Below are 24,858 nucleotides of genomic sequence, written 5' to 3' on the forward strand. Positions count from 1 at the left end.
ATGATATTTATTATCTTCTTGGTCTTGTGTTGCATTTTCTTCAGTTCACATAAATATTAAGGAAACAACTAAAACCACAGTTATTAAGAATGAGAAGTTAAAGTAACTTGTATGAAATTTAAATATATATTAAAATTTTGGAGAAATCAAGACCTATGCTTCTGGATCTACTTATAGTGTACTCCTTTTTTCTTTTTGGTAGAATTTAGTTCAAGGAACATTAACATTACTATACTTGATTCTGTAGCTAAAAAATAATCACTGTAAACAAAAGTATAATAGATTTGCTAGGTTGTTTAAATTTACCTTATTTAGAATATATACACATAAATATATATCTATCAATTACAAAAGCAAAGTATACATGAATTATAAACTTTACAAGGAACAAAAGTTTTAGCACAGCACCACCTACTGCATTTAATAAAAACTGCTTCACTTATTAATATATCATCTGACAATATTAAATAGGCCGAATGCTATATGAAATTTTTCTTAAAATTTATAAGCTTAAGAAATTGTTTTTTTTTTCATATCTTTATTTTATTTTTACATGGTGCCGAGGATCAAACCCAGTGCCTCATGTTTGCTAGGCAAGCGCTCTACCTCTGAGCCACAACCTCAGCCCGAAGAAAATGTTCTTTAAGAGTAGAAAAATAGTACTTGACCATTTTTTCTAGAATGACCTTAGAGGTAAATTATGTTCTCATTTGAATTTCTCTAGTAGTGAGGGTTTTTCTAAAACTAAGACCACCTACTTCCAAAGAATATTTTAAAATATTAATTATAACTAATTATATCAAAACATTTATCTTCCTATATGTTCTATATTTTTGAGTTTTTTAACAAGGTACTGTCACTCAAATGTTACCTTTATATTCTTTACCAAAAGTTAATCTGTTGATCTTAATCAGTGTAAGATAAGGTTTTCCTTTATTTAGTCTAAATGGCAGCTTAAAAAAGTAATTCGAAACTCTTTGCCATAATTGCCATCTAAAGATGAACTCCACTGCCCAGCTCTGAGCCTAGGCTAACTCTATGCTCTTAATAAGGTGCAGAAGAAATGACACCATGTGCTCAGGATCCTACTTGCATCTCTCACTTTTCAGCTAGGAACTTTTCTGACATAGTGAAAATAAAGGCCAACCAAGAACAGGGAGCACAGCCCAGAAAAACTAGTCAGCTGAGTCCAGCCCAAATTATCAATCTTAAAAATTGTGAGCTAATAAATAAAATGTTGTAAGCCCCATAAGTGTTTGCTTGTTTATATAGCAATAGACAGCTAATGTGATACCTTAATTCTGACCTCAAGTAAAATCAAATCTTTAAACAATATAAACAATAATGATGTCTGTTGATAATAGATAGCTACTATTAAGCTAGAATTTAATATTGCTGGGCATGGAGGCACATGCCTATAATCCCAGTGAGGAGGATTGTACATTCAAAGCCAGCCTGGGCAACTTAGTAGACCTTTTCTCAAAATTTTAGAATAACTGTTTGTTCTTTCAGTTCTATCAGTTTTTGCTTCATGTTATTGGCACATAAAGAATTACGATGTCCTCTTGATGATATGACCACTTAATCAAGATATGATAACCCTTACCTCCAATAGTAGTCTTCGCTCTGAGAGTTACTTGATCATCCAATCAGATAAGCTTACTAGCCTTTTTTTTAAATACATTTTAATTGTCAATGGATCTTTTATTTATTTATATGTGGGGCTGAGGATGGAACCCAGGGCCTCATAGATGCCAGGCAAGTGCTCTACCACTGAGCCACAACTCCAGCCCATTAGCTTTTTAATTAAGGTGTTTATCTCCTTTGATGGCATTTTAGCCATATCTCTTCTCTTTTATTGGCTCTTTCATAGGTTGTTTTAGGTTTTATACAAGAGCATCCTTGAATTAATAATTTACTCTTTTCCAGCAGTCATACTTCATGGGTTTTTAGATGATCAGCATGTCCAATAATGTACTGTACAAATATGGTGACTAGGAGCACATAATTCTCTCCTGTTCTATTTCCCCATTTTAAATAAATATTCCTTATTGTATTTTTTGCCTTTTCATAGTTTATCAAGAATAAACATGACATTCTTTCAAGCTATGTTGATATATGATTTTGAATTTTTTTCTTAATTAAATGATTAATGGTTAAAATATTTCCTTGTACTAATGTGGTGTTGAATTTCTGATATCAACCTTATTGGATCTGATGAATATGTGGCTATGGTCTGATAAAACTTTATTCATCCATACATGTGTGTAAACACGTAAGTTCTTGAGATAGGACTGCAGTAAACTTTACTTTGGGCTGATTGTGCCTTTCTTTTATTTTTTTGATACTAGAGATTGAACCCAGGGGCACTTTACCACTGAGCTATACCTCAATGACCTTTTTAATTTTGAGACAGGTTTTGCTAAGTTGCTGAGGGTCTTGTTCAGTTGCTGAGGCTCAAATTTGTGATCCCCTTGCCTCAGCCTCCTGAGTCATTGGGATTAACAGGCATGCGCCACCATGCCTGGCTCATAAATGACCTTTCAAACACTTACCAGTCTATTATAATTTTGAGAACCATAACTAAGAAGGTAGAATTATAACTTTTTGTTTTTTCATTAGTTCTATAGCATTAGAAGTTCTATACCATTTCCATTAGTTCTGTAACTATTTCATACCATACAGAACATACTTCAGAGAAAGAAGTCAAATTAAATTATTGTCACTACCCATTTAAAGAAACCACCATTCTGAGTCATATAATTTCACAAACACAATAGATATAAAACTGATATATTTATTGGTTGACTACACTGGCATGACTAACAAAAGTTCTCATGTTTAATGATCCAGAATGCTAACTGGTTACAGGTAATAATTTAAAATATATCAATTAAGTTGACATTATATATAATTAAGCTGCACACCTATAATCCCAGCAACTGAGGAGGCTGAGGCAGGAAGATCACAAGTTTGCGGCCAGGCTGGCGATTTTGTCAGACACTGTCTCAAAATAATAAATAAAAAGGGGAGGGGATGTGGTTCAGTGGTAGAACACCCCTGATTCAATACCCAGTATGGAAGGGAAAAATTATGGTCAATTTTGGTTGAAGCATTTTTTTTTTCTTTCTCTCTCTTCTTCCCCCTCCCACTCCTCTCTTCATTTCTTCTTTCCTTTGCAATGCTGAGGATTGAGTCCAGGCCTTGTGCATGAAACATTATTTTTAATTGATTTATTTCTTTATATACCATTTATTTCATTCTTATATATTACTGCTAGGTACAGTGGGATAAACAAGTCTTTATCCTTAGTAAGCTTACAAAGTAGTGCAGTTGTGATAAGCATTTTTGATACAGGGCCAGGTAATAATTTTATAAACTTCAGAAGCTACAGTCTATGTTGCCAACTATTCAGCTCTGCTGTTTGAAGGGCATAAAAAGTCAGAGACAAGACATTACAAACAAGCACGGCTGTGAGAGAAAATTTTATTTACAAAACAGATGGTGGACCCAATATGCTCTATGAGCTATAGTTTGTCAACTTGGTGGTCTAGCAGAAAATAATAAACTAACAATTTAGTTTATTCCAATTTATGTGGCAAATGTAACAAGAGTTGTAAGCAAAGGGTGCTATTAGAACATGACCTAAGAGAATCAACAAAGACTTCTGGAAGGAAGCAACAATCCAACAAAGACTTGATTTTCTCAAATTCAGCAAATAAAAGTTGATTTTTAAATAATGTGCCACCATTATAAAATAACCCAAAATCTCATTCTGAAATTTTAGAACATATTTGATTATAAAACAATTACTTTATTATATGGTTATCTCTCCTGTTTACTAAAAATTACTCTGTAAGCATGCTTGAAAGCTTACCTTGAGTGACTGTTTTGAGAACAATTAAGGTTGACAAAAATCTCAATGGTAAATTGGAGTTCTTAAAGAAAGCAGCTGTTTTTGGTTTATTTTCCACAGAATGTTCTAAAGAATTATCCTGAATTCCTTTAATTACTACTCCTTTAAATATATCTTCACCCAATCTTCTCAATGTTGATGTCATAGTTGAATGCTGTTAAAAATTAGTATAATCTTAGTGTACTTGTTAATGCTCAGAAAACACCTATTTTAAATACTGCAATCAAACTAATGAACTGAAAGTAAATGAATTTGTTATCTGAAAAAATGAGCTGGGTGTGGTGGCATTTTCCTTTAATCCAGTGGCTCAGGAGACTGAGGCAGGAGGATCGCAAGTTCAAAGCCAGCCTCAGCAAAAGTGAGGCGCTAAAGCAACTCAGTGAGACCCTGTCTCTAAATAAAATACAAAATAGAGCTGTGGATGTGGCTCAATGGTCTAGTGCCCCTGAGTTCAATCCCTGGTACCCAGGTAAAATAAATAAATAAATAAAAGAAACAACTGAAAATATTCAAGACTGGAATGTGACTACAATCAACTTAAAAGTAACTAAGTATGTGTATTTTTCTAAAACATGTAAAAACACAAGATCAAGCTATGTTTCTGGAACAGAGAACCATCAGAGGAAGAGAGGAGGTAGACTGCCTTCTTTCTGTTCGTCACTATTCCACCATCACTGACCAGTTTCTCAGGTGTACCTTACTGTATTTGATAAGAAATGACCAACTAGAGTCTGTCTCCAGTTCACTCTGTCCTCAGTGACTCTGAAAACTGAACAATTTCAAAAGAATAAGCTACTAGGTTAGAATCATAGAGAATTCTCATGAAGAAAGAACTAAAACAAGAAAAACAGAGGATCTAGCAGTATTCCATATACCCACCAAGAATCAAATAAAAGAAAACCATTTCAGACTGTTGCAGATGAATATGCTTAAGTCAGACTTAGAAATAACTTAAAATTTCCTTTGTTATGATTCTAATTCTTTAATCCCATGTCACTGAGTTTTATAATAGTTACCTGCCTCTGAATGGAAATTTGTTAACAATTGGTTCCTTACTCAATATTGATCCTTCAATGCAGACAATAAGCTTTAACTTTCACATTAGAAACAGATATACTGAGATTTTGTGAGAATCAAATGCTAAATGATTGGGTGGCACACTCAGTGTAATCTAATTCAAATACATTGCTAATAAGAGTATAACATCATTAGGAAAAAGTAATACACATGAGTTTTTTGGGGGCATGAACTGGGGACTGAACTCAGGGGCACTCAACCACTGACCCATATCACCAGCCCTATTTTGGATTTGATTTAGAGACCGGGTCTCACTGAGTTGCTTAGCATCTCACTTGTGCTGAAGCTGGCTTTGAACTCCTGATCCTCCTGCCCCAGCTTCCTGAGCAACTGGGATTAGAGGTGTGTGCCACTGCACCAGCCCACACGTGAGATGTAAAATCTCAATTTAAAATGAAATATTTCAAGATCATTATAGTAATTATGTTAAAATGACAAGATTAAGGAATTCTACTTATTTTTATTTATCTCTCCTGCTTTTATAATGGGAAAATAAATTGTTCTTTGCCTTTCAAATATGTGTTGGACGTTATTTCTCTTTAATTGAAGAAAAGTAGAAGAACTACCAAAAAAATTTTTAAAAAAATTATTGCTAAGGCTCACCTAAGGATCTGAAACCAATATTGGTCCAAAATGTACAATCAGTCACCACACCAAACATAAGGAAAGCCTCAAAACTAAATGAAAAAAGAGAATCAATAGATGCCAATCCCAATATATGACAAAATATTAGAATTATCCAACAAAGAATTTAAAGCAGCTCTAATAACTTTTAGGAAACTCTTTTAGGAAATCTCATCAAAAGTCTTAACAGAAAATATAGAAGAAAAGCCAAGTGGAAATTTTAGAACGCAAATACAATAAACACAATGAAACTTAGTGAATAGCCTAGGTAGCAGAAGGGAGGGGACAGAGAAAGAATCAGTTAACTAGAAAATAAAACAGAAAATAGCTAATCTGAACAACCAAACTAAACTAGAAAACAAACAAATAAACAGGATGTTGAGGAATTAAGAGTATAACAAAAAATTTAACAATCATGTCATAGAGTTCTCAAAAGAAAGAAAAATCAGGTAGCTAAAAAAATAGTTGAGGGGGTGGGGTTGTGGCTCAGTGGAACAGCGCCTGCCTAGCATGTGTGAGGCACTGGGTTTGATTCTCAGCACCATATATAAATAAATAAAATAAAAGTATTATGTCCGTCTACAATTAATATATATATATATATATATATATATATTTTTTTTTTTTTTTTTTTTTTAATACTTGTGGGCTGGGGATACAGTTCAGTAGGTAGTGCTTGCCTCGCATGCACAAGGCCCTGGGTTTAATCCCCAGCACCACCAAAAAAACCCAACCAACCAAAGAAACAAAACTCTTGAGAAATAATGGCCAAAACATCCAAGACATGGCAAAAAATATATACTCTATATAGAAATAAAAAAGCTAAGCAAATCCCAAACAGGATAAATCCAAAGAGATCAACACCAAGACCTATCATAGTCAAAACTACAAAAACTACCAAAAAAAGAAAAAAAGAAAGAAAGAGAGAGAGATAAGGAAAAAGAAAAAGAAAAAGGAAGGAGAAAGAGAAATGGCATTTTACATGAATGGGGAAAACAACTCAAATGACAATAGATTTCTTATCAGAAACCATGGAGGTGAGAAGAAACTGGCACGTTTCTAAAAAGCCAAACGTTAAAAAGAAAAAAGAAAAAAAAAAAACTCACCCCAAAATCCAATTCCCAGTGAAAGTATCCTTCAGAAATGAAAGGAAAATCAAGATGTCAAATGAAGAAAAATAGGAGAATCTGTCATCAGCAGATCTATTCTAATAAATAAAGAGGTTCTCTTAAACAAAAAGGAAAGAATAAAAGAACATCAAGAAAAAGAAAAGAACACAAAAAGAAAAATATACAATGGACTTTTATTCCCTTCTTGAGTTCATAAACTGATGGGTGAACCAAAAAATAATAACATTTCATACAGTTCTAATTATTATTATTATTTTTATTGTTTTAGTACTGGGATTGAACTCAGGGGCACTTAACCACTGAGCCACAGCCCCAGCCTTTTTAAAAATATTTTATTGCAGACAGGGTCTCACTGAGTTGCTTAGGGGCTTGCTAAGTTGCAGGCTGGGTTTGAACTTGTGATCCTCCTACCTCAGCCTCCCGAGCTGCTGGGACTACAGGCATGCACCACCATGCCTGGCTACGGAAGAAATATTTCGCATGATTATATTATAAATGAGGGAGGTTAAGGGATGAAAAGAGATGTAATATGTATCTATTTTACTCAAACTGGTAAAATGATGTATCAGACTAGTAAGTGATTCATATATAATATAATACCAAGAACTACTAAAAAAGCTACACAAAGAGATGTACCCCAAAGATTTTATAGATAAATGAAAATGGAATTCTAAAAACTATTCAAGTAATCCACAATACAGCAGGAAAAAGAAACCAAAGAAATGAGGAACAGATGAAACCAGCAAACAAGAAATAAAGTGACAGGACTGGGGCTATAGCTTAGTGTCAGGTGCTTGCTTTGCACCCAAGCACTGGATTTGATCCTTAGCACCACATAAAATAAATAAATAAATAAATAAAAATAAGGGGCTGGGGTTGTGGCTCAGTGGTAGAGCACTTGCCTAGCATGTGTGAGGCACTGGGTTTGATTCTCAGCACTGCATACAAATAAATAAAAATAAAGGTCCATTGACACATTAAAATTTTTTTTAAATAAATAAAACAAATAAAATAAAGGCCTGCTGTCCATCTACAGCTACAAAAATAAAAATAAAAAATAAAAAAATGAACTAAGATGACGGTTTGAGCCCTAAAATGAACAATAGTTCAAATAATTGAACACCAAATAAAACAGAGATGACAAAACATTTACAAGCAAATCTAGTGATGCTACTTACAAAAACTCAATTCAAATATAAGCAGGTCAAAGGAAAAGAATGGAAAAAGATATACCATGAGAACATGAATCCAAAGGAAAGCAGAAGTGGCATATCAGTTAAAGTGATTTCAAAAGCAAAGAAAATGACCAGGAAAAAAGGACTTAATAAAAAATAAAAGGATCACTCCATCAAGAAGACATAACAAAGCCAGGCATGGTGGCGCATGCCTGTAATCCCAGCGGCTCAGGAGGTTGAGGCAGGAGGATCTCGAGTTCAAATCCAGCCTCAGCAAAAGCAAGGTGTAAAGTAACTCAGTGAGACCCTGTCTCTAAATAAAATACAAAATAGGGCTGGGGATGAGGCTGGCCCAGTGGTTAAGTGCCCCTGGTGGGGGTGAGGTGGGGGGGTGAGGGGGGGGATACATAACAATCCTAAATATATATGGACAAAACAACAGAAAAATCAACAAAACAAAAAGATAATCCTTGAAAGAACAATGAAAAAGACAAACTTCTAGGGGAGAAAAAAAGAAAAAAAAGCCCAATTCCTATATCTGGGATAAAGTAGGGCTATCACTATAAACACTTAAGATTTCAAAAAGATAATATTGTGATAAGCCCTACACAAATAAATTTGACAAGAAGACAAAATGGTTCAGTTCTTCAAAAAGCACAAACTAGACAGGCACAGTGGCACATGCCTGTCTGTAATCCCAGTAGCTTCAGAGACTGAGGCAGGAGGATTCCGAGTTCAAAGCTAGCCTCAACAAAAGAGTTGCTAAGCAACTCAGTGAGACCCTGTCTCTAAATAAAATACAAAATAGAGTTGGGATGTGGCTCAGTGGTCAAGTGCCCTTGAGTCCAATCCCTGGTACCAAAAACAAAACAAAACAAAAAACACAAACTACTACAAGTCACCAATATGATTACAATAGTCCTATAACTATAAGAAAAATAAATTCAAAATTTAAAACCTCCTCAGAAGCTGGGGTTGTAGCTCTGTTGTAGAGCACATACCTAGCATGCGTGAGGCACTGGTTTGATCCTTAGCACCACATGTCCATACACAACTAAAAATTTAAAAAAAAAAATTTAAATAAAACCTCTCCAAAAAGAAATAGTGAGGTCCACATAGTTCACATGCAGAAGTCTATCCAATATTTAAAGAATTAACACTAACTCTACAAAATTTCTTCCAGAAAATATAAAGAGTAAGACAATTCCCATTTTTATAAACCCAACACTACCCTGATACAAAACCAAAGCTCAAAACAAAGAAAACCACAGACCAATATACCTCATTGTAAAAAATCCTTAACAAAATAATAGCAAATATAATTCTTGTTTATTGCTGAATTCAACACCAAAACCAAATGGGTTTTATGTCAGGGATGCACAGCTGATTCAATGCTTAAAAGTCTATGTAATATACATTATATGACCTTATCAATTAATACAAAAAATTCATTTGAAAAAATCCAATAATAAACCCATTCATAATAAAACCTCTGAAAAATAGGAATCGAGGGGAATTAACTCAAATTGATAAAAAGCATCTATAAAAATTCTATGTTAATATATACTTAATGGCATAGATTAAAGGTTCCCCTGAAGGTGGAGAACAAGGCAAAGATATTGCTCTCACCACAATGTACAATCAGTATAGTGCCAGAAATTCTAGCTAATGCAATAAACTATGAAAAGGAAACTAAAGGCATACAAATTAAAAAGGAAAACAAAACAAAAGATACTTTGTTTATATTTGAGATAACATGACTATTTCTATAGAAAATCCGAAGGAGTCTCTATAAGAAACTACTAGAACTACTAATGTCAAAGAAACAAGACACAAACAGAAAAATCAATTATATTTCTACATGCTATCAACACACATATGGACATCAAAATTAAAAAGAGAATACCAATTAAAATCAGATAAAAAATGAAATACTCAGCTGAAAACTCACACAGAGGCATTCTATGCAGAAAACTACAATGCCAATGAAAGAAATCAAATTCTATATAGGCAGAGAGGCAATTTGTGTTCATAAATTAGAACATACAACACAATAAAAATGTCAATTCTCAACTTGATATGTACGTTTAATACAATTCTTATCAAAATCTCTGCAAGACATTTTATAAATTCAGAAGATTATTCTCAAATAAAGAAAATATGCCAAAATATATACATATATACATACACACAAATATATAATACACACACATATATAAACAAAAATCGAGAATTAATACTAATTGAAGTATTCTGTGAAAATAGGTTCCTATTAGTCATTTACCTGTGTTCCACCATCTAGCTGTCGTAGAGACCAATATATAAATTTTACAAAAGGCTCATGAAATTTGGCATTCACAAATGGCATCCACTGTAGCTGCTCTGTCATCACAGGCAAAAGCTAAATATAAAATGATAGAAAATATAAAGGTGCAGCAGTTTTAGATGTCTGGAATTAACCTCCAAAATCTTCAAAACATTTACTAAAATAAAAAAATAATAATTTTTAACAAAAAAGTTCAAATTTCACATGCAACAGAATTTGGCAATTTGCATTTGAAATCGTAAGTATGTACTGGGTATGGCGGTACATGCCTGAATCCCAATGACCTGGGAGGCTGAGGCAAGAGAATTACAAGTTCAGGGCAGCCTCAGCAATTTAATAAGGCTGTAAGTAAACTTAATGATATCCTGACTCAGAATAAAAAACAGAAAGGGCTGGGGATGTAGCTCAGTGCTAAAGTGCTACTGGGTTCAATCCCCAATATCCATCCCCCAAATTTATGTATGTATATTTGCTCTCATCCAGCAATAACACATCAAGGGATTTAAGGAGATTAACCTTAATATACATAACCTTTGATGCTTAAATGGTAAAACACACATATAGCCTTTAAAAATGATAACCTAAATTTATTTATTATCACAGAATATTCTATAGCAAGCATAATAAAGAATCCAATCTATATAAAACATGTCTATTTAAATTTATAGTGAAAAAGATACATGAAAGAATATTTTTTTAAAATATTAAAGGTTGGATTTTAATATCTTGAGTAATATTTACTTTCTTCTTTACACATCTATATTATCATAATTAATATGCCAACTTGTAAAAATAATTTAAAAATTTTAAAAGATGTTGATGATGTTTGCTTCAAAAGTATGTCATTTTGTTAAATGACTTCAAAGACCATAAAGATATATCTTAACACTCTGATAAAATAACACTGCTTCTGGAATATTAATTAGCCTAAGTAAATCACTGAAAATATACCCTTGCAAAACCACATGTACAAAGATATATATTTACTTATAACAACATAAGCCTAAAAATAAGTTATTGGTAATAGGGAAATTTTAAATCAACTTTACATCCAATGGACTAAAGATTATGAATGTACTGTTACTGTATTTATGCATATTTTCTACATAGTATTATGATGTTTTGATTTTTTTTGTCTTTTTTCCAGTTTATTGGGGCATAATTTACAAAATGTATATATTTAAAATATACAATATGATGGTTTATATACATATTGTGAAATGCTAATAACTATCACTTCATATAATTACCTTTTTTGTGGTGAGTAATTTCAAATATAAAATGTTATTATTAACTATAGTCACCATGCTGTACATTAGATCTTGGGAATTTATTCACACTACATGATTGATTGATTTTGTACCAATAAAATCTGACCAACATCTTCCCATTTCCCCCACGTCCTAGCCCCTGAAATCGGCACCATTCTATTCCTTGTTTCTATGAATTCAACTTCATTGTAGATTTTGTTATTAACTATAGTCACCATGTAGTGACTTATATTTTTGATCATGTGTTATTTGTCTTTTTTATTAATTAATTAATTTTAATTAGGTATATGACAACAGAATGCATTTTGATTCATTGTACACAACTGCAGCATTACTTTTCATTTCTCTGGTTGTACATGAAGTAGCATCACACCATATGTGCAATCATACATGTACCTAGGGTAATGATATCAATCTCATTCCACCATCTTTCCTGCCCCCAACCCCCCTCAGAGAGAACATTTGGCCGTTGGTTTTTTGGGATTGGCTTGCTTTGCTTAGCACCAACTCTATCCACCATTTACCTGCAAATGCCATAATTTAATTCTCTTTTAATGCTGAGTAATAGTCCATTGTCTATACATACCACAGTTTCTTTATCCATTCATCTATTGAAGGGCATCTAAAACTTTCTAGCTGGAAAGACTGCCCCTCCCTGAGCCAGCCAATTCTTAGACAACAAAAGGCATACTTGAAGATGCCTTTGAGCTCACCAATCCAGAGTCAAACCTCCTCCATTTGACAAATGCCTTAATAAAATTAGTCTAGCTAGCCAATCCTAAACTATTCACCCTGCCTAGTCTTTCCTTTCCTGCAGCACCCCAAAAAACTCTGGCCTAATGCTTTCCCCGTATTTCTCTCTTCTGCCTTTTGACCACTCTGTTATCTTTCTCATGTGGCTCTACACAGCCTGCAGTCCTCCTGACTCTAAGACCTGTGAAAATATAAACTCTGTTGTTTTTTCTTCCCCTGAGCCTTCTGCTTTCTCATGTGGCTGCATCTGACCGAGAATATTATAAAAGAATACAAAACAATGAGCCAACAGGAACAACGTTAATGAAAAATTAAGAAAAGCTAAGCCAGGATGCAAACTCACATATACAATCACAGACATGACTAATAAGCTATGAAAATAAACAGTTTAAAAGCGCATATTTGACCTTCCAAAGCAAGATCTGGTACTCCCTTCTTCTGAAATACTCTTCCTCTTCAGATTCTAGACGTCAATTTCTCCTAGTTTCCCTTCTACTTCTCTGGCTACTATTTACTAGTCTCTCTTGCTTATTTATTCTCATTTTCCTGATATTAAAATATTGGAGTTACTCAAGATTCAATATTAGCCACTATAAACTGATGATTCTCCAAGAGTTCTGGTCTCTCATGTCAATAGCTACTAGACACAATCCATTTTGACTTTTCAAAGCCATCCCAAACTCAACATATCCAAAAGAAACTTGTCAGATTCCCCTACATATTGAGATTTTTTCCCCCTAATAGTTCCTACGCTGAGCTACTTCTACCAACATCCATACAGTTGCAAAAGCCAACTTTGACACCTCAATTCTTACACGGAATCCATTAGACAGTCCCATCAATTTTATTTCCTTCTTTCAAAATAGTCCAATTCTAATTCTATACCCACCATCCCAATCCAAATTGCTACCTTTTTTCACCTTAATTACTTAAGAGTTTCTTAATTATTCTCCCATCACAAACACTTGATTGACTCCCACCTATCTCCACATAACAGCCAGCACAATCTTTTGAAAGAATAAACCTGATTCTATTTTCTGCCTGAAAGTTCTTCATTGGCTTCCTACTAGTGTTAAGGTATCGTTTCCTATAATTGAAACAAAAAACCTCAAACAAAAAAGGAAAAAAATTACAGATATTTTATAATTTGAAAAATGTCCAAATAGTACATTTATGGATGAATGCAATTTGATAACCACATACTCTGTTAAGATCACAATCTCAGTAAAATTTTATGTGTTAAACTCTCCCACCTCATTTTAATATATGACTGATTATAACGTATTCCTGCCAGGAACCAAGTTACATAACTTCACAAGGAAGCATTTAGAAAAATTAAGAATGTAAGACATTCAACAAATCTAGACTTTTCAACATAAGAACATAAAACATGAGAAGGGGGAGATAGGACATGGTAAAGTGTCCAAAATATAGAGATTTAGGAGTCACGAAGACCAAGAGTACCCTGTAGGCCTGATTGTATTGTTTTTGTTGTGGTAGTGGATTTTTTGAGACACAGTTTGTAACTGAGGGAAAATCTAAATAAACTCTCCAAGCCTCACTTACTTTTAGTTACTTGCTTTTGAAGTTCAAATCACATAGCTGATAAATATATTATTAGTCTTTCACTAGCTTTGCTGTAGATAGTGCCTCTGACATGTGGGTTATGATGATAATGGTTGCCTACATTACCTTTCAAGGACGTGAAGGCTGCTTTTTGTCAAAAGTACTAGTTGTTCACTTTTTTTTGTTGTTGTTCTTTTACTTTTTTAAATGTTTTTAAATTTTTTTTATTTTATTATTATTATTTTTTTAAATTTTAATTTTCATTTTTTTATTATCATTATTATTTTAAAAAAATTTTTTTCTTTCTTTATTTTCTATTTTTTTCTTTTGTCTTTTCATTTCTTTTCAATTTTCTTATTCCCCCTTCCTTGAATTCTACCTGCCTACTCTCATTCTCTTTAGTGACTTCTTCCCTTTATAAGGAAGGATAGCATCTTCAACAAATGGTGCTGGGAAAATTGGAAATCCATATGCAACAAAATGAAACTGAATCCCTTTCTCTCGCCATGCACAAAAGTTAACTCAAAATGGATTAAGGACCTAGATATCAAATCAGAGACACTGCGTCTGATAGAAGAAAAAGTTGGCTACGATCTACATACTGTGGGGTCGGGCTCCAAGTTCCTTAATAGGATGCCCATAACCCAAGAGTTAATAACAAGAATAAACAAATGGGACTTACTTAAACTGAAAAGTTTTTTCTCAGCAAGAGAAACAATAAGAGAGGTAAATAGAGAGCCTACATCCTGGGAACAAATTTTTACCCCTCACACTTCAGATAGAGCCCTAATATCCAGAATATAAAAAGAACTCAAAAAATTAAACAATAAGATAACAAATAACCCAATCAACAAATAGGCCAAGGACCTGAACAGACACTTCTCAGAGGAGGACATACAATCAATCAACAAGTACATGAAAAAATGCTCACCATCTCTAGCAGTCAGAGAAATGCAAATCAAAACCACCCTAAGATACCATCTCACTCCAGTAAGATTGGCAGCCATTATGAAGTCAAACAACAATAAGTGTTGGCGAGGATGTGGGGAAAAGGGTACTCTTGTACATTGCTGGTGGGACTGCAAATTGGTGAGGCCAATTTGGAAAGCAGTATGGAGATTCCTGGGAAATCTGGGAATGGATCCACCATTTGACCCAGCTATTGCCCTTCTCGGACTATTCCCTAAAGATCTTAAAAGAGTGTACTACAGGGATACTGCCACATCAATGATCATAGCGGCACAATTCACAATTGCTAGACTGTGGAACCAACCTAGATGCCCTTCAATAGATGAATGGATAAAAAAAAAATGTGGCATTTATACACAATGCAGTATTACGCAGCACTAAAAAATGACAAAATCATGGATTTTTCAGGAAAATGGATGGCATTAGAGCAGATTATGCTAAGTGAAGCTAGCCAATCCTTAAAAAACAAATGCCAAATGTCTTCTTTGATATAAAGAGAGCAACTAAGAACAGAACAGGGAAGAAGAGCATGAGGAAAAGATTAACATTAAACAGAGACGAGTGGGGGGAGAGAAAGGGAGAGAGAGGGGAAACTGTATGGAAATGGAAGGAGACCCTCATTGTTACACAAAATTACATATAAGAGGTTGTGAGGGGAAAGGGAAAAAAAAACAAGGGAGAGAATTGAATAACAGCAGATGGGGTAGAGAGGGAAGATGAGAGGGGAGGGGAGGGGGGATAGTAGAGGATAGGAAAGGTAGCAGAATACAACAGTCATTAATATGGTATTATGTAAAAATGTGGATGTGTAACCGATGTGATTCTGCAACTTGTATTTGGGGCAAAAATGGGAGTTCATAACCCACTTGAATCAAATGTATGAAAGATGATATGTCATGAGCTTTGTAATGTTCTGAACAACCAATAAAAAAAAAAGAAAAAAAATTTTTTTTTCTTTCTTTATTTTCTATTTTTTTCTTTTGTCTTTTCATTTCTTTTCAATTTTCTTATTCCCCCTTCCTTGAATTCTACCTGCCTACTCTCATTCTCTTTAGTGACTTCTTCCCTTCCCTTCTAATATCTTTCCTCCCAAGCATCAAATAAATTTATAAGAGTAAACAGTAACTCAGCAGTCAAACAGAACAAGAAGTAACATGAGCAGCATAAAAAAGCAAGGAAGAAAAGGAGTACAAACAATGAAGGACAGCCTAAATATTCAGGAGGACCTAGAGTCATCAGAAAAATGATCATATAAAGAACTCAAGGAACACCTTAGACAGATGGAATGGAACCTTAAAGAGGATACGAGATAGCAAATCCAAACAGTGAAAGAACACATTGAAAATGAATTACATAAACAGATAAAATAAGAAGTTAAGCATCTTTATCAGGAGATAGAGATTATAAAAAAAATCAAACAATAATTCTAGAAATGAAGGAAACAATAAACCAAATTAAAAACTCAATTGAGAGTATCACTAACAGAGTGGAGCAAGTAGAAGCCAGAACGTCAGATAATGAAGACAAAATATATCATCTTGAAAAGAGCCTAGCCAACTCAGAAAGGCTGGTAAAAAATCACGAGAAAAACACCCAAGAGATATGGGATAACATAAAAAAACCAAACTTACGAGTCATCGGGATAGAGGAAGGTACAGAGATTCAAACCAAGGGAATGAGTAGCCTGCTGAATGAAATAATTACAGAAAACTTTCCAGAAATAAAAAAGGAAACCGATATACAAATTGTAGATGCATACAGGACACCGAGCACACAAAATCACAGTAGACCAACGCCAAGACACATTGTTATGAAGATATCCAATATACAGAACAAAGAGAAAATATTAAAAGCTACAAGAGAAAGGAGGCAGATTACATTCAGGGGTAAACCAATAAGGTTAACAACAGATTTTTCATCACAGACGCTGAAAGCGAGAAGATCCTGGAACAACGTATTTCAAACACTGAAAGACAATGGATGCCAACCAAGAATTCTGTATCCAGCAAAATTAAGCTTCAGGTACGACAACGAAATAAAAATCTTTCACGATAAACAAAAGCTAAAAGAATTTGCAGCCAGAAAACCAGCATTGCAAAGCATCTTGAGCAAAACACTACACGAGGAAGAAATGAAAAACAATAACCAAAACCATCAGTGGGAAGTGCCTCTGTAAAGACAGAGGGCGGGGGGGAAGCTAACCATGGAGAAACAAACTAAATTAAAAAAAAAAAAAAGAAGATAAATAATCAAACATGGCTGGAAGTACAAACCATATATCAATAGTAACTCTAAACGTTAATGGCTTAAACTCTCCAATAAAGTGACATAGGCTGGTAACATGGATTAAAAAAACAAATCCAACAATATGCTGCCTCCAGGAGACACATCTGATTGGAAAAGACATACACAGGCTGAAGGTGAAAGGTTGGGAAAAAATACACCACGCACACGGTCCTCGTAAGCAAGCAGGGGTGGCCATCCTCATATCGAATAAAATCGACTTCAAGACTAAGTTAATCAAAAGGGATAAGGAAGGACATTATATACTGTTAAAAGGAACCATTCACCAACAAGACATAACAATTATCAATATTTATGCACCAAATAAAGGTGCTGCGACGTTCATAAAACAAATTCTCCTCAAGTTCAAGAATCAAATAGACCACAACACAATAATTATGGGTGACTTCAACACACCGCTCTCACCATTGGACAGATCCTCCAAACAAAAGTTGAAAAAAGAAACTATAGAACTCAATATCAAAATCAATAAACTAGACTTAACTGACATATATAGAATATATCAACCATCATCAAGTGGATATACTTTTTTCTCAGCAGCACATGGATCCTTCTCAAAAACAGACCATATATTATGCCATAGGGCAACCCACAGTAAATATACAGGGGTGGAGATAATCCCATGCATTTTATCTGATCATAATGGAATGAAACTGGAAATCAATGATAAAAGAAGGAAGGAAAAATCCTACATCCCATGGAAAATGAACAATATGTTACTGAATGATCAATGGGTTACAGAAGACATAAAGGAGGAAATCAAAAAATTCTTAGAGATAAATGAAAATACAGACACAACATACCGGAATCTATGGGACACAATGAAAGCAGTTTTAAGAGGGAAATTCACTGCCTGGAGGTCATTCCTCAAAAAAAGGAAAAACCAACAAATAAATGAGCTCACACTTCATCTCAAAGCCCTAGAAAAGGAAGAGCAAAACAACAGCAAATGTAGCAGAAGGCAAGAAATAATTAAAATCAGAGTGGAAATCAACGAAATTGAAACAAAAGAAACTACTGAAAAATTTAACAAAACTAAAAGTTGGTTCTTCGAAAAAATAAATAAGATCGACAGACCCTTAGCCATGCTAACGAAGAGAAGAAGAGAGAGAACTCAAATTACTAACATACGGGATGAAAAAGGCAATATCACAACAGATGCTACAGAAATACAGAAGACAATTAGAAATTATTTTGAAAACCTATACTCCAATAAAATAGAAGATAGTGAAGACATCGATAAATTTCTTAAGTCATATGATTTGCCCAGACTGGGTCAGGAGGATACTCACAACTTAAACAGACCAATATCAATTGAGGAAATAGAAGAAACCATCAAAAGACTACCAACTATGAAAAGCCCAGGACCAGATGGGTATACAGCAGAGTTTTACAAAACCTTTAAAGAAGAATTAATACCAATACTTTTCAAGCTATTTCAGGAAATAGAAAAAGAGGGAGCTCTGCCAAATTCATTCTATGAGGCCAACATCACCCTGATTCCGAAACCAGACAAAGACACCTCAAAGAAAGAAAACTACAGACCAATATCTCTGATGAACCTAGATGCAAAAATCCTCAATAAAATTCTGGCGAATCAGATACAAAGGCACATCAAAAAAATTGTGCACCATGATCAAGTAGGATTCATCCCCGGGATGCAAGGCTGGTTCAATATACGGAAATCAATAAATGTTATTCACCACATCAATAGACTTAAAGATAAGAACCATATGATCATCTCGATAGACGCAGAAAAAGCATTCGACAAAGTACAGCATCCCTTTATGTTCAAAACATTAGAAAAACTAGGGATAACAGGAACTTACCTCAACATTGTAAAAGCTATCTATGCTAAGCCTCAGGCTAGCAGCATTCTAAATGGAGAAAAATTGAAGGCATTCCCTCTAAAATCTGGAACAAGACAGGGATGCCCTCTATCACCACTTCTATTCAACATAGTTCTCAAAACACTGGCCAGAGCAATTAGACAGACGAAAGAAATTAAAGGCATAAAAATAGGAAAAGAAGAACTTAAATTATCACTATTTGCGGTTGACATGATTCTATACCTAGAAGACCCAAAAGGGTCTACAAAAAAACTACTAGAACTAATAAATGAATTCAGCAAAGTGGCAGGATATAAAATCAACACGCATAAATCAAAGGCATTTCTGTATATCAGCGACAAAACTTCTGAAACAGAAATGAGGAAAAACACTCCATTCACAATATCCTCAAAAAAAATAAAATACTTGGGAATCAACCTAACAAAAGAGGTGAAAGATTTATACAATGAAAACTACAGAACCCTAAAAAGAGAAGTAGAAGAAGATCTTAGAAGATGGAAAAATATACCCTGTTCATGGATAGGCAGAACTAACATCATCAAAATGGCGATATTACCAAAAGTTCTCTATAGGTTTAATGCAATGCCAATCAAAATCCCAACGGCATTTCTTGTAGAAATAGAGAAAGCAATCATGAAATTCATATGGAAAAATAAAAGACCCAGAATAGCAAACGCAATTCTAAGCAGGAAGTGTGAATCAGGCGGTATAGCAATACCAGACTTAAAACTGTACTACAGAGCAATAGTAACAAAAACAGCATGGCACTGGTACCAAAACAGGCGGGTGGACCAATGGTACAGAATAGAGGACACAGAAACCAATCCACAAAGCTACAACTATCTTATATTTGATAAAGGAGCTAAAAGCATGCAATGGAGGAAGGATAGTATCTTCAACAAATGGTGCTGGGAAAACTGGAAATCCATATGCAACAAAATGAAACTGAATCCCTTTCTCTCGCCATGCACAAAAGTTAACTCAAAGTGGATCAAGGAGCTAGATATCAAATCAGAGACTCTGCGTCTGATAGAAGAAAAAGTTGGCTCCGATCTACATATTGTGGGGTCAGGCTCCAAATTCCTTAATAGGACGCCCATAGCACAAGAGTTAATAACAAGAATCAACAAATGGGACTTACTTAAACTGAAAAGTTTTTTCTCAGCAAGAGAAACAATAAGAGAGGTAAATAGGGAGCCTACATCCTGGGAACAAATCTTTACTCCTCACACTTCAGATAGAGCCCTAATATCCAGAGTATACAAAGTACTCAAAAAATTAGACAATAAGATAACAAATAACCCAATCAACAAATGGGCCAAGGACCTGAACAGACACTTCTCAGAGGAGGACATACAATCAATCAACAAGTACATGAAAAAATGCTCACCATCTCTAGCAGTCAGAGAAATGCAAATCAAAACCACCCTAAGATACCATCTCACTCCAGTAAGATTGGCAGCCATTATGAAGTCAAACAACAATAAGTGCTGGCGAGGATGTGGGGAAAAGGGTACTCTTGTACATTGCTGGTGAGACTGCAAACTGGTGTGGCCAATTTGGAAAGCAGTATGGAGACTCCTGGGAAAGCTGGGAATGGAACCACCATTTGACCCAGCTATTGCCCTTCTTGGACTATTCCCTGAAGACCTTAAAAGAGCATACTACAGGGATACTGCCACATCAATGTTCATAGCAGCACAATTCACAATTGCTAGACTGTGGAACCAACCCAGATGCCCTTCAATAGATGAATGGATAAAAAAAATGTGGCATTTATACACCATGGAGTATTACGCAGCACTAAAAAATGACAAAATCATGGATTTTGCAGGGAAATGGATGGCACTAGAGCAGATTATGCCTAGTGAAGCTAGCCAATCCCTAAAAAACAAATGCCAAATGTCTTCTTTGATATAATGAGAGCAACTAAGAACAGAGCAGGGAGGAAGAGCAGGAAGAAAAGATTAACATTAAACAGAGACATGAGGTGGGAGGGAAAGGGAGAGAAAAGGGAAATTGCATGGTAATGGAGGGAGACCCTCATTGTTATACAAAATTACATATAAGAGGTTGTGAGGGGAATGGGAAAATAAACAAGGAGAGAAATGAATTACAGTAGATGGGGTAGAGAGAGAAGATGGGAGGGGAGGGGAGGGGGATAGTAGAGGATAGGAAAGGTAGCAGAATACAACAGTTACTAATAGGGCATTATGTTAAAATGTGGATGTGTAACCGATGTGATTTTGCAATCTGTATTTGGGGTAAAATTGGGAGTTCATAACCCACTTGAATCTAATGTATGAAATATGATATGTCAAGAGCTTTGTAATGTTTTGAACAACCAATTAAAAAAAAAAAAAAACCAAAATAGGGCTGCGGATGTGGCTCAGTGTTTAAGCATCCCTACATTCAAACCCCAGTAGCAAAAAAAAAAAAAAGATGGTCTTTTGGGGTATTAGTTTACCATCTTCTCAGTTTTATTGGCTTAATGAATAAATCTTTTTCCTCATTCCAACAACTTGTTCTTGATTCACCCCTTTACCAGGTGAGTAAATGGACTTGAGGGCTCAGTACCTAGTTCACCCACAACTGAACTTTTAAACTGTGCAATCCAGTGATTTTTAGAATATTAATAAAGTTGTGCAACCCATCACCACAACCAGTTTTAGAACACTTCTTTATGCCTCCAAAAAAAAAATCTTACCATTAGCACCACCCCAACACTTTACCCCAACTCTCCCAACCAACCACTAATCTACTTATTGTCTATAGATTTTTCTTAAATATATATATATATATATATATATATATATTTTAGTTGTAGTTGGAAACAATACCTTTATTTATTTTACATGTGGTGCTGAGGATCGAACCCAGGGCATCGCACGTGCTAGGAGAGTGCTTTATTGCTGAGCCACAACCCCAGCCCAATTTTTCTTGATTTCTCATACACATTGAATCATACCATGTGGTCTTTTGTGAATGAATTCTCTCACTTATAATGTTTTCAAAATTCATGTTTTAACATGCATAAAATTTCATTCCTTTTTAATATCAAGTAATATTCCACTATAATAGATATAATATTTTATCTATCAACTTATTAGTTGGTTGACATTTGGGCTAGTTCTACTTGTTGGCTACTTTTGGCTGTCATGTTTCTATGAACAACCATGTACATATTTTTGTGTGTATATATGCCTTCATTTTTCTTGACCACATAGCCAGTAGAATTGCTGAGTTACAGGGTAACCCAACAATACATTTGAAGAAGCAGCCAAACTATTTCTCAAAGTAGCTATAGCATTTTACAGTCCTATCAGCACTGTGTAAGAGTTTCAATTTCTTCAAATCTATAATCACCTGACTTTTTTATATACACCATCTTGGTGATTATGAAGTAGTATATCATGGTTTCCATTCACATTTCCCTGATGACTAATGACGATAAGCACTATTTCATGTGCTTACTGGCCATTTATATATCTCTTATAGATAAATGTCTATTCAAATTCATTGAGCATATTGAGTATTTTTACTTGGTTAAGTTTTTTTTTAAATACTCAGAATGGAAGTCCCTTATTCAATATGGAATTTGTAAATATTTTTTATATTCAACAGGTTGTCTTTTTGCATTTTGATATCTGTTGCAGAATAGAAGATTCTTATTTTCAAAGGTCCAATTATTCTGTTGTTTTTTTTTTTTCTTTAGTTGCTTATGCTTTTTGTATTATATTTAAGAAAACACTGCCTAGCTGAGCATGGTGGCACATGCCTATAAACCCAGTGGCTCAGGAGGTTAAGGCAGGATAGTGAGTTCAAAACAGCAGGGTGCTAAGCAACTGAGACCTTGTCTCTAAATAAAATACAAAAAATAGGGCTGAGGATGTGGCTCAGTGGTTAAGTGCCCCTGAGTTCAATCCCTGGTACTAAAAACCAAACAAACAACAGTGCCAAATCCAAGGTCACAAAGATTTACCTATATGTTTTCTTCCAAGTTTTATACTTCAATCTCTTAACACATCTGGACTTTTGATGCATTGTAGTAAGATCTTATATATATGGTTTAAGGCAGGGGTGTAACATTCTTTGTATGCTGTTACCCAGCTTTCTCAGAATCATAATTTGAAAATCTGTCCTTTTTCCACTGAACTCTTTTAGTACTGTGATAAAAATAAATTCATTGTAAACATGAAGATTCATTACTGGATTTGATTCTATCCCATTAATCAGTATGTCCAACCTTATGTCAGTACTACTTTATTCACTACTATAGCATTGCAGTTAATTTTAAAAATAGGAAGTAAGTATACTTCTTTTCTAAGCTTAATGTAGAATTCTGGGTCAACAGCATTTCGATGAATTTCAAGACCGACCTTTCAATTTTTGCACAGAAGCTAGCTGGGATTTTTTTTTTTTTTTTTTTTGGGGGGGGCGGGGGGAGAAGGCAGGGTGCTGGGGATTGAACCCAGAGCCTTGTGCATGTAAGGCAAACACTCTACCAACTGATCTATATCCCCAGCTCTAGCTGGGATTTTGACAAATATACTGACACTGTAGATTAATTTGGGGAGTACTGGCATCTTAAGAATATTGTCTTCCAGATCATGAGCAAGGATGTCTGTTCAATATTTAGAGCTTTTAAAAATATTCTATGGTTTTCAGAATACATGTTTACACCCAAATTACAATAAGCTACTTACTGTATTTGTCCATGTATTTACCTTCACCAGAGAATTTTGTATTTTCATATGGCTTCATATTTGTATCTAGTGTACTTTTATTTCAACTTGAAAGATTCCCTTGAGAACTTCTTGTAGGACAGCTCTAATGTTTTTGTTTATCCAAGAAAGACTTAATTTCTCCTTTATTTCTATTTTTTACCTTGGCACTTGGAATGTGCGATTCTAATGTCTTCTGGCTTACAAGGGCTTTTTCCAATAAAATTTTTATACAGATTCCTTTGTGTGTGACAAGTTACTTTTCTCTTGCAACTGTGTCTTGACTTTCAAGATCCTTTTGTCTTTGACTTGAAAATTAGATTATATTGTGCCTTAATGTAGGTCTCTTTGGATTTCTTAGTTGGAGTGTCTTCAGCTTCTTCAATTTAGATGTCTACTTCTTTCCTCAGAAAAAGCACTCCTCAGTCATTAATTCCACAACTAAGCTCTCTACCCCTTCTCCTTCTCTCTTCTTGTTTTTGAGACTTCCATAAGGTGTATATTAGTCCACATGGTGGTATCCCATGAGCCCTTTGTTCTCATTACTTTTCTCCAGTTTTTTCCTTTCGCTGTTCTTGACTGATTACATACAAATGACCTGTCTTCCAAGTTTGCTGATGCTTTCTTTTCTTTTGTCTGATTCAAGTCTGATCTGAATTTTTCAGATCAGACACTGTATTCCTGTTATGGTTTAGATATGAGATATCCCCAAAAAAATTCATGTGTGAGGCAATATAAATAAATTTAGAGGTTAAATGATTGGGTTTTTAAGAGCATTAATCTGATAAAAACATTAATCCACTTGAATAGATTAAACGGGTGGTGACTGTAGACACTTAGGGTATGGCTGGAGGAGGTAGGTCATTGGGGGTGCCTTTAGGATATGTATTTTTTTCCTTGATGAGTGGAGCTTTCTCTGCTTCCTGATTGCTATGTTCTGGGCAGTTTTTCTACTTTACACCCTTCCACCATGATGTTCTGCTCTACTTCAGGCCCAGAACAATGGAGTCAGCTATCCATGAACAGAGACCTCTGAAAACTTTTGATTGCCAAATAAAATTTTCCTCTTCTAAAATTGCTCATCAGGTCTTTTGATCACAGTGGTGAAAAAGCTGATTGAAGTGATCCTTTCTTATAATTTCCATCTTTTGTTGATACTCACTTTGTTCATGT

General features: G+C 34.6%; 1 protein-coding gene across 7 annotated transcripts in view; it reads right to left on the reverse strand.

Annotated features, from left to right (window-relative positions):
* Ccdc138 (coiled-coil domain containing 138) overlaps nt 1-24,858 on the reverse strand; it is a 65,478-nt gene that overhangs the window by 11,568 nt on the left and 29,052 nt on the right. For 6 of the 7 annotated variants that reach the window (XM_071601963.1, XM_071601962.1, XM_027948937.2 and 3 more), the window contains 2 exons: nt 10,207-10,323; nt 3,878-4,070 (listed from right to left, as the gene is read on the reverse strand). In XM_071601963.1, coding sequence (XP_071458064.1) covers nt 3,878-4,070; nt 10,207-10,323 — 310 coding nt within the window. The remainder of the gene's footprint in view (nt 1-3,877; nt 4,071-10,206; nt 10,324-24,858) is intronic. The other variant, XM_071601965.1, reaches the window with a different exon arrangement.

Source organism: Marmota flaviventris, chromosome 14 (assembly GCF_047511675.1).
Source record: "Marmota flaviventris isolate mMarFla1 chromosome 14, mMarFla1.hap1, whole genome shotgun sequence".
Taxonomy (NCBI): domain Eukaryota; kingdom Metazoa; phylum Chordata; class Mammalia; order Rodentia; family Sciuridae; genus Marmota; species Marmota flaviventris.